We start from the raw sequence: 15438 nt of genomic DNA on the forward strand, positions 1-15438 counted from the left end.
CGGAGGGTACCATCATTACCATTGCAGGATGTTCTGCTTCTTCTCATGTCAGCCCCAAAGAGTATTCACAAAAACACTGGGTGCTGCAACTGCTGATCTGCTGCAGTGAAAGGCTGTTTGCTGCCTTACCAGGAATACTGCCTGAGAGCAGCCTCAAGGGACCTGGCTGCATTGAGCCTGACCGTGGCTCTTTGGATAATCTTTGATCTTGAGCTTACAGTGAGTGTCCCAATGTGCTGGGTAATTCTGTCACGAAGAATCCAATTAATAAGGGTGATTTTTGTTGTGGGTCTGGTAAGAATCTTTACTGCACCAGAAAAAGAGTGTCATCTTTTAAGGCGACCATGGACCACTTCCTGGAACGTAGCCTAAAGATAGCTTGTTTGTTCTCGGTTCTTCCACCTCCTTGCTTAATGTTGGTTCCCCCTGTCATGCTGTGGGTGATATCTCTTCAGCGTCATTTAACAGATCACTGGGATCCTTTGCTGGACAACCGCTTAAGCTGTCTGTCCAGTCAGTCCATGTGCTGTACTATCATTAAAGTTATGGACAGGGTGCCCATTGTAGTAGAGTAGGGTCTGCTATCCTATGGTCACCGCATTTTTTTGCTTTTTGCTTCACTGGTTTTCGACTTAATGTGGCTGTGGGCCTGCTAATCAGACCCACTGCCCTGCTAATCAGACCCACTGCCCTGCTGTTCTCTCTCTAAATTTCACACCATGTACTTTAGGTACATCACCAATTGGGATTTGGGTCACTCTTATGAGTCCCTGTACAGTGTACTATGGGTACCCAGGGCATAGGTGCACCCAAGGCCTACCAAGGGCTGCAGCATATCTTTTGCCACCCCTGGCTGGCCATCCAAACTGACACAACTGGCTGATCACTCAGCTGGGGCAAGGTTGTGTAATCACCTCTTGCTTAGATATAGTATACCTATGTCTAACCTTATATCTGGACACATATTTATTTATTTATTTCAATTTATATAGCGCATTATCACCCCAAGGTCTCTAAGCGCTTGTACAAAAAGAAACCAGCAGTCCCGAAAACAGGTGTCTGACTTATAACACTCCCCATGCTTCCCGAAAAAGTATTGTTTTTAACATTCGGCGGAATAGCAGTAGGTTAGGCTCCTTACGGAGATTGGTTGGTAATTTATTCCATGCTGCAGGGAGCAAAGTGGAGAAAGCACGCCCGCCCAAGGTGGACAGGCGGAAACGTGGATTAGCCAAAAGAGTGGCTTCAGAGGACCGCAGCACCCTACCGGGGGTATATCCAGTAAGTCTGGTTTTGATGTAGCTAGGCGCATTACCGTAGAGTGCCTTGTGTGAAATACACAGTCCTTTGAACAGTGCCCTCTGTCTAACAGGGAGCCAATGTAACTGATGCAGGAGAGGGGAAGCACGCGTTTTCCTTGGCTTCTTAAAAATCAGTCTCGCTGCATCGTTCATTACCGTCTGCAGCCTCGTAAGTTGTCGCTGGGGTAGCCCTATATACAGCGCATTGCCGTAGTCCAGACGTCCCAAGATCATAGCTGACACAGCGCTTCTTAAGGTGGAAAATGACAGCAGTTGGGAGATCTTACGAAGCTGTCTCAGAAGACCAACACATGTGCCTACCACTATAGACACCTGTTTGTTCATGGACAGATTACTGTCAATGTGGATTCCCAGGCTTTTCACCACGGTTGCTGGTTCCGGCATCCTGCCCAACTCCTTGGGCCAAAAACCGTCATTCCAAGGGTTGCCCGGGATGGCTATGGGCAGCAGCAACTCGGTTTTGTCCGGATTGATCTTCAAGGAGTTGGCGGACATCCAATTTACTGTATACCTTAAGATGTTATGCAACCTGGTTTGTGCACCTGGAGAATCCTCTAATTGGATGATGATCTGCGTGCCATCAGCATAGTTAGAAATCTGACACTCCATCTGATTAAGAGCTGAAATTAGTGGGTGCAGGTAGATGTTAAAAAGGAGTGGTGAGAGGGCGGAGCCTTGCGGCACTCCACAGGTGATAGCTGCTGATGTTGAAACTAGGCCGGACAACTGCACCTTCTGCGATCTATCTTGCAGGAAAGAGGTGAGCCAGCCTAGTGCGGGGCCCCCAATGCCCAGGTCTCTCACACGTGACAGCAGTTGACTATGACAGACCGTGTCAAAAGCCGCGGAGAGATCGAATAGCACCAGGGCCCCAGGGATCCTCTTGTCAGCTCTACACCTCAGTTCGTCTAAAATAGACACCATCACCAACTCCGTGCTGTGATATACCCGGAAGCCGGCCTGATTTTGCTCTAGCAGATCATTAGTCTCCAAGTGCTTTGAAAGATAGGACAGCACATGTTGTTCCAAGACCTTTGCTAAAAAAGGTAGTTGGGAGATGGGCCTGAAATTTTTAAAGATTTTTGTATCCGCCCCTGGCTTCTTTAGCAGCGGAATCAGCCGGGCCTCCTTAAACATAGCCGGAACTTGTCCAGTTTCCAGAGACTTATTGAGAAGGTTGAGAACGTCCTGTTCCATCCCTGGCATAGCTAACTTAAAGACTCTCGGGGCAAGGATCCACCTGGGAACCTGACTTTACCCTCCCTACCAAGCTTGCTAGCATCTCCTTCATAATCAAGGGGAAGCTGTTCAGGGGGTGATCAACTTTGGGAGTAAGAGGCTTAACTTGGAGTGAGCATTCCAGAACAGGGGTGCGAGAAATTTCTAACAGGAGATCTTCAATCTTATTAATGAAAAAGTCCTGAAAACTTTGACAATCCTCCCGCGAGAAGTCAGGCCTCTGCTCCTTATTTTTCCTCAACTCAGAAAGCACCTTGAAGATTTCTTTCTCCGGGTTTCGGGCTGTAGCAATCCTAGTCTCAAAAAACTCGGATTTTCGTGCTAAGATAGCCTTTTTATACGTGGCCATATGCACCTGCAAGTCACTCCTATGGCAGGCCTTAACAATCCTGAAGGCAGAGTGCTTGGTTTTATGTGAGATGGTGCTCTAGCATGAGCTGAGCCTGTCTGCAGCTTTCGGAACCATGTCCTTATAGCTGTTCCAGGATATTGCCATACAATATACTCTTAAGTGCATTATAATCCTCGCGGTTATTGCTAACTTTGGTTTGGCTTTATCAAAACATGTCGTGTAAGGTGTCATACGCTTTGGAATACTACCCCCTCGCCAGTTCTGGCGACGGGGGTAGCATTCCTCCCTTCTCGAGGGGAAAGACTTCCATTAATCCCGGTCAAAGTTAACCAGAGCCTCAGCGTCACAAAATGGATGCTGCTGCCACAGACACAAGTCTGACCTCCTGCTGCTGGGAGCCCTTCCAGCGAGGGAGGCTTGGACAATAGGTTTCCTGTCACAGGGAGGTGCTAGCACCACCCCAGACAGGAGATAGTGGATTGGGGCAGGGAGGGCTGAATACAATGAGACACTGCCTCGGGCACACAAGGTGTCCCATGCAAAGTCCAGTTCAAACCGGTGCTGGGGCACTCCAGCCCCAGCTCTGGCACGAAACTGGACAAAGGGAAAGGGGTGTAACCACCCCCTTCCTGGGTCCCACCCATAGGAGGGACCTAGAGGTATACAGCCTTTACAACGAAACTTTTACAACGAACTACTATTACAACGCAAACCATTACAACGCATAGCGCTGGGGGGCGCTCTAGGATAGGGAATAGGTTTAATGTACTATCCAACACCTTCCCTACTATCCACGGGGACTGGAGTTGGAATAGTAAATTAAACTATTCACTATCCAGCGCCCAAAAGCATTATGCGTTGTAATGGTATGCGTTGTAAAACATGCGATGTAAAGGTAGGCGTTGTAAAAGTATGCGTTGTAACGTCATACATCCGACCTAGCAGGTAATCCAGCCCTTTGATTTGGAATAAAGGTAGGAGCAGTGTCCTTAGACTTTAGATAATCCTGACTGAAACTCTGATACGAAAACTCTGGACCCTTCGACATCCTACTCGACGTAGAAGACTGAAGAATCTCCCTTGTGGTCAAGGAGTGACCACCCTGTGCAAGCAGGCACCATCAAGCGCTCAATGGTTTGCTTTGTCGTTGCTCCCGCCGGAGTGTGAACACAGAGCCTGACAAGACCCGGACTTCCAGACTTCTTTCGACGCAATCCACAGCCACAGCAAAGCTCAGACCGGTGGAGGCGACGCGAGACGTGGGACCGGCCATCTTGGAAAGCCAGCGAAGTGCTTTCCGTGCAAATTCTGAGGCACCCTCGAAGTTGTGCATTGGGGATTGAGAAGCCCCAGCCCCGAGCACCAACTGCACCGAAGATCACCTCTCCACACTCACCAGTGCTGTGTGGGGCCCTTTTGCATTTTCCTGCTCGACGCGTCTGTCCGTCACTTGCCCGTTGGCTAGTACCCTCTGTGACGACGAAATCTACAATCTACACCGCTGCTCTAGTTGCTCCAGACTGGCCCTTGTTTCCCTGCGAAGGAGAAGCCCCTCAGTCCTTGCTGACCTGAGTAAGAAGCCATCTTCGATTCCTGCGTGGGTTGCATTTGCCAAGGGCTGTTGATTCCGAATCGAGAACCGACACCGCCATCAGCGAGAACCTTCGTGGGACAGTCCGTGCCCAGCTCCTGATCGTCGTCGGCACCTCCTGGTCCACGTGGCAGCGGAGACAAGCTTCACGACATCACCTGATCGCAACCCAACATCGCCTGGTTCCTTCCTGGTCACTGGCTAGTGACTCAGACTCTGTCCCCTCTGCTTTCAGGTACTCTACATTTCCGATCCACCCTTGGATCCAACCGGACTCTTCTCTCCTGGTCGCCTGCAGCATCTTTTCTCCAAGGCTCCATAGAACTCCACGACGAAACCAGACACACTTTGACACCTATGCACCCGCTTCCTGTGGGTGAGGTAACTCGAGTACTGCGGTGCTCCTGTGTAGGTTTACTCTCCTAGAATCCTAGTTTCAAGTGGTTTAGTTCTAGTCCAATCGGAAGACTCCTAACTCTTTAACTTTCTAACTTTACGCACCCATTGACTTTTATAGGTGCACGCGTGTGCATTTAGACACTGCACCCGCATCCTGTGGGCCTCCTGCTCCCTAACTACTGTTAGTCCAGTGTAGCCTCAGCAATTCCCAAGGCCCTAGGCCTTACCATTGTTCGTGACGTGGTACTTTTACTACTATTTTAGTATATGGTTTAACGGGCTACCAGGGCCTATCCATATTGTGCAACTTATTGTATGTTATATTAAGTTCCTTGTTATACGCTGTGCTTCTGTGCTTATAAAGAGTACATGTGGTTGTTTTAGAAATAAATACATATATATTTTGAATATAGAACCTGTGTGGTGTCCTTTCATTTGGTATTAAAAGGTTTGCATATGGTAAAACAGCTGGCTTCACATGCCCTCTTGAGTTTAGCCTAAGACTGCTGTTGTCCATGCTATCACTAGGATAGCTGGTCTATAAGGTTGACTTTACAACCATCACCATAATGGTTGTTTGGACTGGTGCAAGGTGCTCACTAGAATAGTGAACATCATAAACCAGGCCAACTTCTCTCAACCATGCTTTACAATGCACAGCTTTGCCAAAAGTTCTTATGAAACTAATCTTAGAAAAAGTTTTTTAGATTCTGCTTTTCACCGCCTTCTTTTAATCTGTACGGCTTGAGAATAGGAGTGATTCGAGGCACAGGTGCAGGATAAAGTTACCAAGTTATTATTGGCTTTCCTATTTCCATCTACCTCCCTCCTGTCTCTTCTAGCACCAATGCAAATGAACATACTTTTAAGCTTATTTTTGAAAGAACAAAACTGGTGAAGGTTGTGCTCCCATGTAAGTACCTGTTGTGGTGGTGTGTACATCTTCACTCATGTGGGACTGGCCATGCAAAGATTTGTATTATAACCATATAAGATGCAGATTTCGGTCCCACAACTAACTTGCAAGGTACCCACAGGTATATCTGATATCATATGGAGTAGGGGTAGCACAATAACGGTAAATGTAATTTTATCCTTCTTTTGTTGAGTTTGCGTGTTTTTACACAAGAAGCGGCAGTGAGCTTTCAAACTGCCATGGCCTCAATTTAGAATTCCATCTGCCTGCCAAGTGAATGGACCATAGTGCCTCACTGCTGATGCAAGCACTTACCCCTTCTATTTCACTTGAAAATGTGTAGCAAAGACGAGCAGAACACCCTTATAAGCCCCTAAGGATCTCCCTTTGTTCAGTGTGTTCAGCAGGTTTCGACACTGGTAATCGGGAAGTTTACAGGCGCGGTGCGTCCATTGGGGCGTAGGGGCGTAGCCCCACTAAGCCCCATGGACCCACCGCGTCGTCACGAAAATTCAAATACAACAATCTTGCTCGCTACCTGCCGCCCGCCCGGGAATCCGGGAGACACCCGACTTTTCCGTGCGGGGGGGGGGGGGGGGGGGGTGGCGGATGGGCCTGCTGCATCTGCGCAAGTTGATTTATGGGCAGAATCATGTTCGCGCATGCGCAGATTGATTCCCTGTGCATTTCCCCTTAGAGAGAGGACCTGGGGGCGGGCCGCAGCCCCCGGGGTTACACAGGGGGACTGGGCGAGGAGTCATGGTGCCCCCCCAGCCAATCCTGACGGTTAGCGCGGCCGACTTTGGTGCTGGGAAACCAGGTTCGAGCCTCTTATTGTAAATAATCGTGAAATGGGAGGGGAATGTATAGATTTGTGTCAGAAGAATTGGCACATATTTAAACTCGAAGTCTTATTGTTTCATCGTGAAAAGTAGCATTCAATGGGATTAAAAATGTGGTCTGCAGTGAACTGCTTCAGAGAGCAAAGCAAGAAAAGAAGTTCAGGTGGAAATCAGACGTATGAATTGAGGCCGGTTATCACTGTCACGCTGTAGTCGGAAGGATGTTCACACTCTTGTCAAAGCCATTTTATTCATTCACCTTGTTACTCTTATTGGACTTTATAAGCAGGAGTCTGCCCGATTTACCAAGACAAATAGGGCTCAGTTTGAGCAAAGATTTACGCTTCAATAAATCACGGAACTTAAAATAAAACAGAAAAAGAATGTGGGTTTCTGAGGAAATAGTAGCATTTACGTCACCCATCTGTATGCGTGTAACTACACGCATACAGATGGGTGGATGCATGAAAGAATGATGGATGTGGGATGGATGAATGGATGGGTGAATGGATGCAGGAAAGGATGCAGGATGGATGGGTGGATGGATGGATGATGGATGCAGGATGGGTGGATGCATGAATGAATGGTGGATGATGGATGGGTGGATGGATGGGTGGATGCATGAATGAATGATGGATGCAGGATGGATGGATGAATGGATGGGTGAATGGATGCAGGAAAGGATGCAGGATGGATGGGTGGATGGATGGATGATGGATGCAGGATGGGTGGATGGGTGAATGCATGAATGAATGGTGGATGATGGATGGGTGGATGGATGGATGGATGCATGAATGAATGATGGATGCAGGATGGATGGATGGATGGGTGAATGGATGCAGGAAAGGATGCAGGATGGATGGGTGGATGGATGGATGATGGATGCAGGATGGGTGGATGCATGAATGAATGGTGGATGGATGGGTGGATGCATGAATGAATGATGGATGCAGGATGGATGGATGAATGGATGGGTGAATGGATGCAGGAAAGGATGCAGGATGGATGGGTGGATGGATGGATGATGGATGCAGGATGGGTGGATGGGTGAATGCATGAATGAATGGTGGATGATGGATGGGTGGATGGATGGGTGGATGCATGAATGAATGATGGATGCAGGATGGATGGATGGATGGGTGAATGGATGCAGGATGGATGGATGGATGATGGATGCAGGATGGGTGGATGGGTGGATGCATGAATGAATGGTGGATGATGGATGGGTGGATGGATGGGTGGATGCATGAATGAATGATGGATGCAGGATGGATGGGTGGATGGATGCATGCATGAATGATGGATGCAGGATGGATGGATGAATGGATGGGTGAATGGATGAATGGATGCAGGATGGATGGTGGATGGGTGGATGCATGAATGAATGATGGATGCAGGATGGATGCATGAATGAATGATGGATGCAGGATGGATGGATGAATGGATGGGTGAATGGATGAATGGATGCAGGAATGGATGCAGGATGGGTGGATGGATGGGTGGATGCATGAATGAATGATGGATGCAGGATGGATGGATGGGTGGATGCATGAATGAAGGATGGATGCAGAATTGATGGATGGATGGGTGGATGAATGAATGAATGAATGATGTATGGATGCAGGATGGGTGGGTGGATGGATGGATGGGTGGATGCATGAATGATGTATGGATGGATGCAAGGTGGTTCGGGCTCGCTCGCTGCGCTCGCTCGCTGCGGTGCAATATGCAAATTAGTTTACGCCCCACCACTTTCAAATGTCACCAGCCGCCCCTGCAAATACCAGAAATCACTCAAATCCGTTCCCAACTAATAATGAGCAAGAAAGGTAGGGAACACAGCCAAGGTAGCACACAGACCCAAGAATCTGAAAGCAGAATGAGCAGCGATTGGCTATTACAAGAAGACGGAAATAATCCTAGTGACTGACACAGCTATGCCACCCTACGCATTTGTCTGCTCGGATACCTTAGGCCAACACTACTTCCTAATTAAACAAACCAGGAAAGACAGACATTTTATTAGACTCTGGATTGCCTGACTAATAAGATAATTAAGTAACAAACAATACCAAGGCTAATCTAAAACTTTTAAGCAGTTCTTTACCACATATCTCATTGAGACACAGGATGCTCACCATAATGAGCAGTCGTGGTCGGTCTGGGCATTTATATAGTCTTTATGAGGGACACACAAATCAGTCAAGGAACAGTAAGCTGTACAATAGTACACCTATAGATTAAAATACAGCCCTAGCCGCTACTGTCTCTCCAATTCAGCATGCTGTGTCCGGTAAACAAGGTAGTATTTGTAAAACCATCTGTGGCTGCTAGACAATACGATTAAAGATTAATGGGGTGACCCAGCATCTCACATCACCTGGGGGACTAGAACAGTATGTACTAATAGTTGGTTCTGTCAAGCAAGGTAGAATTACTTTAATACTTATATTTTATCCCGACCACTAGGAAAAGCCAATCAATGGTATATAGTTTGCATTATGTACCATACAGACACAAAAACACTGAGACTCACACAGTGAACTCAAAAAAGTGAACAATATATTATCAGTCATATATCGTATAGCACACTACTTATACAAATATAAGAAGATAATTCAACATTGTATATCATTACATACATAAATATGTGTACATGATCAACAAAGGCCCACATTAAACATTTACAGAGCATGTTGAAAAGGAAAGAGGAGAATTTTTTTGTTAGACATCCTTAGTAACTTAGCATATTAATTAGCACATATAGCCTTATCATTGGGCACCCATATGTGAAGTGCTAGTGCGGAATGTCTGTTCAGTACATCTACGTTTTGACCCTTATTCAAAGATGTGATTAGAAAACATCTCCACGGGTCTTCTTCAGGGCTAGGGATATATTGCAAGACAGCCTGTATGGCCGAATTACGATTACACAGATATCGGGTGGCTGATAGAAGGTTCAGTAGATCCTTACGGTACCAGTGTTGTAATCCCGAATGGGTCAAAGTTCTTGTAGAGCCTCAAAAGAGGGTAACTGCTTGCAAAGGTCAATCGAAGGACCTTCGAGTGAGGGCACATCCGAGTTCGTCTGAATCCTCTGTTTTAGTAATAACTTGACTCGCTCGTAAATCAAGGAAATGTGCGATCTCTGCACACTCAAGGATCAAAGTAATGTGCGATCCCTGCACACTCGTATTTCTTCTAAAGACAGCATCTCCTTACGCCGTCTTTAGAAGAAATACCATTACTGATTATGCCCTTAATTGCTCCTCGTCCCCACCCAGATTTGAGCCAGCAGCCACAGCTACAGATTGATCACTGTTGCATGGACGCCTTGCCATAATCCCTTAACTGACGGCACTTCTTTCTCTTTTTCAATTTCTCCCCAGATTATGAGGTTCCCCTAAAGAAGGAGAGCGGGTTACCTGAGGGACCCGTTCTCGAAGCCCTTCTATGTGCGGAGACCGGAGAAAAGAAACTGGAACTCAAGGAAGAAGAGATCCCCATGGACTGCCAGGTAAAAAGGTGACATCATAACACTGGGAAAGGCTTGCGGAGGAGTGGGTGGGTGGTTTGCCGGTTTTGCCATAGCTGCATAATATGATCACATTGAAGGCCCACCAAGTCTACCTACTCTTGCTGTTTCCTTGTTACTCCCACACAATGAAACAAAATGGTTTGTAGCTTTAACCCCCCAAAGTGCTTAGCAGTCTGTCTGCACTTGGTGGCGGTGCACTGTGATTACTGCCACAGTAAATGTCTACTATTAGCATAATTACTAGCACAGTGTCTTAGCGGGCTTCATGGCACAGTAGCTGTCGGATGCGATGTGGCTGTTTGCACAATAACAGGATTACTTACACAGTAAATTCCTGATTGAGGTACTATCAGAAAATCGAGTTTCACATTTCGTCCATCAAAAATATCATATCCTGAATATCGACTATGACAATATTGTGACGGTATGTATATAGGTAAGTCTATATTTACTATGTTTTACTTCCCATTTACGTACCTTAAATATCCATATCTCAATATTCATAGATATATATCTTAAAGGTAAGTAGATGAGGAGTTGGGAATAGTAAATCTGTACTTCAGTATCCATACCTTGAGGATATTGTGCTAGTTGATATTTGAACATACATCCATCTGATGTGGTATGCTACCTGGCAAAATAGGTGTGTTTGGGGCATGATTATTGGCATAACAACTTGCTAGAGGGGTATTCCTATTGATGAGATAGTTATTTGATTCCCACCAAATAATCAGAAAGACTGGAGTTTACAGGGAAAAATCATACTTAGCTGACAGTCTCCGGCTGATGTTACCTGAAGCAGGTCTCCTACGAAAGAGCCTTCATGTACGAACCATGTCCAGATCACACACTGAGGATCAGTCATGCATCCAAGGAACGTGTATGTCACTGTGTCATCAGTTTAATATAAGGACATGTGACACCTGGTGGATTAAAGGATGATAAAGTCCTTCTTTCTAATTTGACTTGCCAAGTTGAAAACACAGAGGAACCTAACAGCCCTAGGCGTTACTCATCTAAGTGTGTCTTAGTGGCCTTCCTAGGCCTTAAATACGAGTCTGTGAGAATTATAATAGCAGACATTTATAAAGCGAGACGTTCACCTTTCAGGTATCTTGGTGCCAAAGTAGCTAATCCTGAAACCCAACCCAAATGCAGTCCTAAATCTACCCCCCCCCCCCAATTCTAGATGTTTTTCAAATTAGCCCACTCTATTTTGGAAAAGAGCCATGTTTTCAGGTTTTTCCTGCAGCTGTTGAGGTTATCACAGGCTCTGAGGGTAGCTGGGAGCTTATTCCACAGCTGGGAAGCCTTGATCTGGAAGGACCTGCCACCTGCCTTGATTCTACTGAATTGTGGTACACAGACTAGATAAGCGGACCACAAAATCCTCTGTGGCATGTAATAGCTACATTTCCTTTGTAGCAGCACTAATCCAGTTCCCTTAAATGCCTCAAATACTACACATGTTGATTTAAAAACAATCCTTTCTGTCACTGGAAGCCATTGCTGCTCTCTCATGGCAGTAGAAGGAATCATATCTTGATTTGTTCAGTACCAGTTCAGCTGCCGTTGTTTGAACCCTGTACAATCTCTTCTCCAGGTAGCAAAGTGCTCTTAAAAGAAGAGCATTACAGTATTCCATTATGCTAAAAAATTTACAGTACTAGCCTTCTTGCTCACTGAAGCAGAATGGAACAATTCTTCTGAGGTTCCTTAGTAGACTAAAACATGTGTGCACTGTTTTGTTGATACAAGTCTCCTGAGATAATTTCTCATCAGTGTAGACTCAAATTTCACCCTGCTCGAGAGGTCTTCAGGCTCTCTGGGCTGGTCCTTGGCCTGAAGTTATCAGGGGGGAGATAGAGATCTTGAAAGGGTGAGCTGAGCAGCAAAGAAATTCTATCTTTCCTTTGTTGATCTTTAAACAGTTCTTCTTTAGCCAGTTAGCCATTTCATGTAGGCAGGTATGGGTTTTTTCAATGGGGTATGACAAATTTTGCCCATGGACAGAATTAGCTGAGTATCCTCTGCATAATTCACAAAGGATATCCCATGGGACCTAATCATGGTCAGCAGAGGATGTAAGTAAACATTAAACAAAATCGAGCTCAGCACCAATCCATGGGATACCCCTTGTTCTGTTTTTTTCTTTTTTCACACTCTGAGCGGAAAAGGGGTGAGAGATTGCCCAGTATCTTTCCAACAGGAATGATCTGATCCTATCCAAAAAGGCATCCTGTATTCCTATCACTTTAAGTCTGAGTAGCAGTATCTTGTGGTTGACAGTGTCAAACGCAGCTGACAGACCTAATAATATCAAAACTGCAGTCTGACCACTGTCTACCACCATCCTCAATCCGTCCATGGTCAAGATTAATGCGGACTCTGGTCCGTGCGCTGGTCTGAAGCCATTCTGTCCGTTCTCCAAAATATTTTCATCCTCCAGATAATTAGCTAACTTTTTGCTGACATACTTCTCAATTAATTTAGCCGGATTTGGGATTTGAGAGATTGGACAATAGTTACTAGAGTCACCGTTCTCAGCCATTGGGTTCTTCAGTAACGGGTGGTGTTTACCAAACTTGATAGACAGTAATGACGGGGAGTGTACCGGGCTCAGTAAACACCTCCTGCTCCAAGTTTCTGCAGGGAAACTTGTGAATTTTATCCAGAGTCAGCATTTGCCAGTTCTGTATTTATCATATTTTTCTCACACATTTTTCATCACTAATTTTCAGCAGTCTTAACCTGACAAAATCTGTCAGGGGGAAAACAGCAGGTGAGTGTTGTTTACTGCAACACTTGCAATTCTGATCCATGCTCGAACACCTGACTGTACAGGAATGATAACACTCTCCTTTTCTTGGAATGAGGGCATTAGAAAGTCTTACTGAAATAGATTGGTAGCAAAATGTCCCCAAATGGATGGCTTGCTGACATAAAAGTTAATCAAAAGAAGTGGGTATCCATGAGTGCTAATAATAATAATAATAATAAAACCATTTGGAGAGCGCATAGTTACACTATAGCAGTGTGTCCCCGCGCTATGGAAGCAGACCATCTCGCAAGCAAGACCTACTGTACCTAGTACCACAAGGGGAGAAAAGGAATCATGCGGGACTTAGGTTCGAGGGAGTAGGTAAGTTTTCAGTTTAAGTCAAAATCTCGCTTCCGACGGTTCCATCAGAAGTTCGATGGGGAGCTCGTTCCTTCTCTTACAGGCTAGATATCTGAACGAGCGACCTCCCATTCGTGATTTGAAAATGCGGGGAACCTGAAACAGCATGCTCCCTAATGATCTCAAATTGCGCCTTGGGCAATGGATCGTTAGAAGCTTTTGAAGCTAGCTTGGCCCTTTCCCCTGGGCTACACGATGTGTAATGCACAGTGATTTGAACAGGATACGTTCCTGTATGGGCAGCCAATGGAGGATCTTTATAGCCTGTTTCCCTGAGGCTCTTCTGGACAAATTCAGGACCAGTCTGGCAGCCGAATTTTGTACGCATTGCAGCTGCTGTAATCCTGTTTTACTCAGACCAATAAGCAAAGACTTTCCATAATTCAGGTGGGGGGTGACTAGTGCATGTATTAAAGATTTCCTGGTGTCGATGGGTAAATAATCAAGTACTTTGCGTATGGTTTTGAGGACTCTGTAACATTTACCCACCAGTCTTCCAATGTGCTGTCTATAGGATAGGCTGGAGTCCAGAAAGACACCTAGGTTCTTCACTGTTTCAGAAGGGGAAGGTGTAGGCCCCAACTCCGATGGCCACCATGCTGATGACCAAATTGTGGGAGCTCTCCCAATCACCAATAGCTCCGTTTTATCGCCATTAAGGCGTAAACAGTTGTCATTCATCCATCGGATACATCCTTGAGACAGGATGAGAAGTTTGCTGCTGCCTCATTCTGGCCTTGAGCTAGATGATATGTGTGTTGGCTGGACTTTACAGCTGTGACAGATTCGTCTGAAAGGTCTGTGTGCCCCCATTCTGTCAGATTGTTGTATAAAAACAGAACAGTTCCTTTGGGCAAGATACCTCTTCACCGGACAAGCTAGCATCCTTCACTGAGAAATCAGGACAAATCCCAGAGTACAGCAATAATTGCCTGAGTATTTGCAAGACCTATATATGACCTTACATATGACCTGACTGGCTCACCGTGACCATTAATCACCAGGGAAATGAGCTGTGTTGAATAGTTCACTTGCCTCTCAAATAATGTAATACTCTTTTTACGTAGAAGTCTTTACTCCATGACCTCTATGAACCAAAAAGGATGGTTGTTGATGAGTGAGAGCTTTATGAAATAAAACATCAAACAACTTAAATTAGACTCAAATGTTTCCTTTTTTGCACTTTGTTAATCTGATATCTTGATAATTAATTAATTAACAAAAGCAAGAGCTGTATGTCAAACCCTTTTGGCCGGGTCACAGTACAGACAGGGGCAACTCAGTGCAGTTGAGATTGTTTTCCATTGATATCCTGGGGCCCATCCTACTATGGCTCTGCAAGCATACCTAGTACATTCCTTTCAGCACTTGACTCTCAGACATGCAAGAGCGAGGCTCCTCAGGTAGGTACCGTAGGGTGCCCCAGTTCACAATGCCACAGTCAGTCAACAGACACAATAACTTCAGTGTCCAGCCAGTGCTTATCTTTTAAGGAATAGAAAGTACTTTGTCATTCAACAGCACTAAATACTGCACAATCCAACTCATTAGACAAAGCAGTGTCCCTGGGAGCAGTTGTCCCTCGTGATGCAGAATCAGCTGATCACAAACCACAACAGGGTAGGGTGCCAGTGTCAAACGAAAGGGCACAGGACCCCAAGTTGGGTCAAGCCCCTCCTATTGGAAGTCGCTGGGGGCTGTTCAGAACAGTAAGGCCATAATTAATGGAAGAGGATGCCTCACACACATAATAGTGTCATGCTTCATCATCGGGATCCTCTCCCCACCCCGGTAAGATGGTACTGCCAAGGCGGACTTGACCTCTGCAATTACTTGGCGGTAGGAGAGAGTACTTGCAAAAAACTACTGGACAAAACCATGATCCAGCTAAATTAAAAATACATTTGGGAGCCTCAGTTATCACTTTTATTCATGAGGAACCTAGGTATATTAATATCCAATCTAACGGTGGGTGTCACAGAGTACAATGACTCATGCCCGCTCTATGTTTGCCAACATGTTTCTGTCCTCAAAACTAAGCCTAAAAGGTCTGGGGCG

General features: G+C 45.8%; 1 protein-coding gene across 4 annotated transcripts in view; it reads left to right on the forward strand.

The window, feature by feature from the left end:
- DPF1 (double PHD fingers 1) overlaps positions 1–15438 on the forward strand; it is a 548769-nt gene that overhangs the window by 278216 nt on the left and 255115 nt on the right. For all 4 annotated transcript variants that reach the window (XM_078660411.1, XM_078660408.1, XM_078660410.1 and 1 more), the window contains exon 4: positions 10051–10178. In XM_078660411.1, the coding sequence (XP_078516537.1) occupies positions 10051–10178 (128 nt within the window). The remainder of the gene's footprint in view (positions 1–10050; positions 10179–15438) is intronic.

Source organism: Lissotriton helveticus, chromosome 9, assembly GCF_964261635.1.
Source record: "Lissotriton helveticus chromosome 9, aLisHel1.1, whole genome shotgun sequence".
NCBI classification, from domain to species: domain Eukaryota; kingdom Metazoa; phylum Chordata; class Amphibia; order Caudata; family Salamandridae; genus Lissotriton; species Lissotriton helveticus.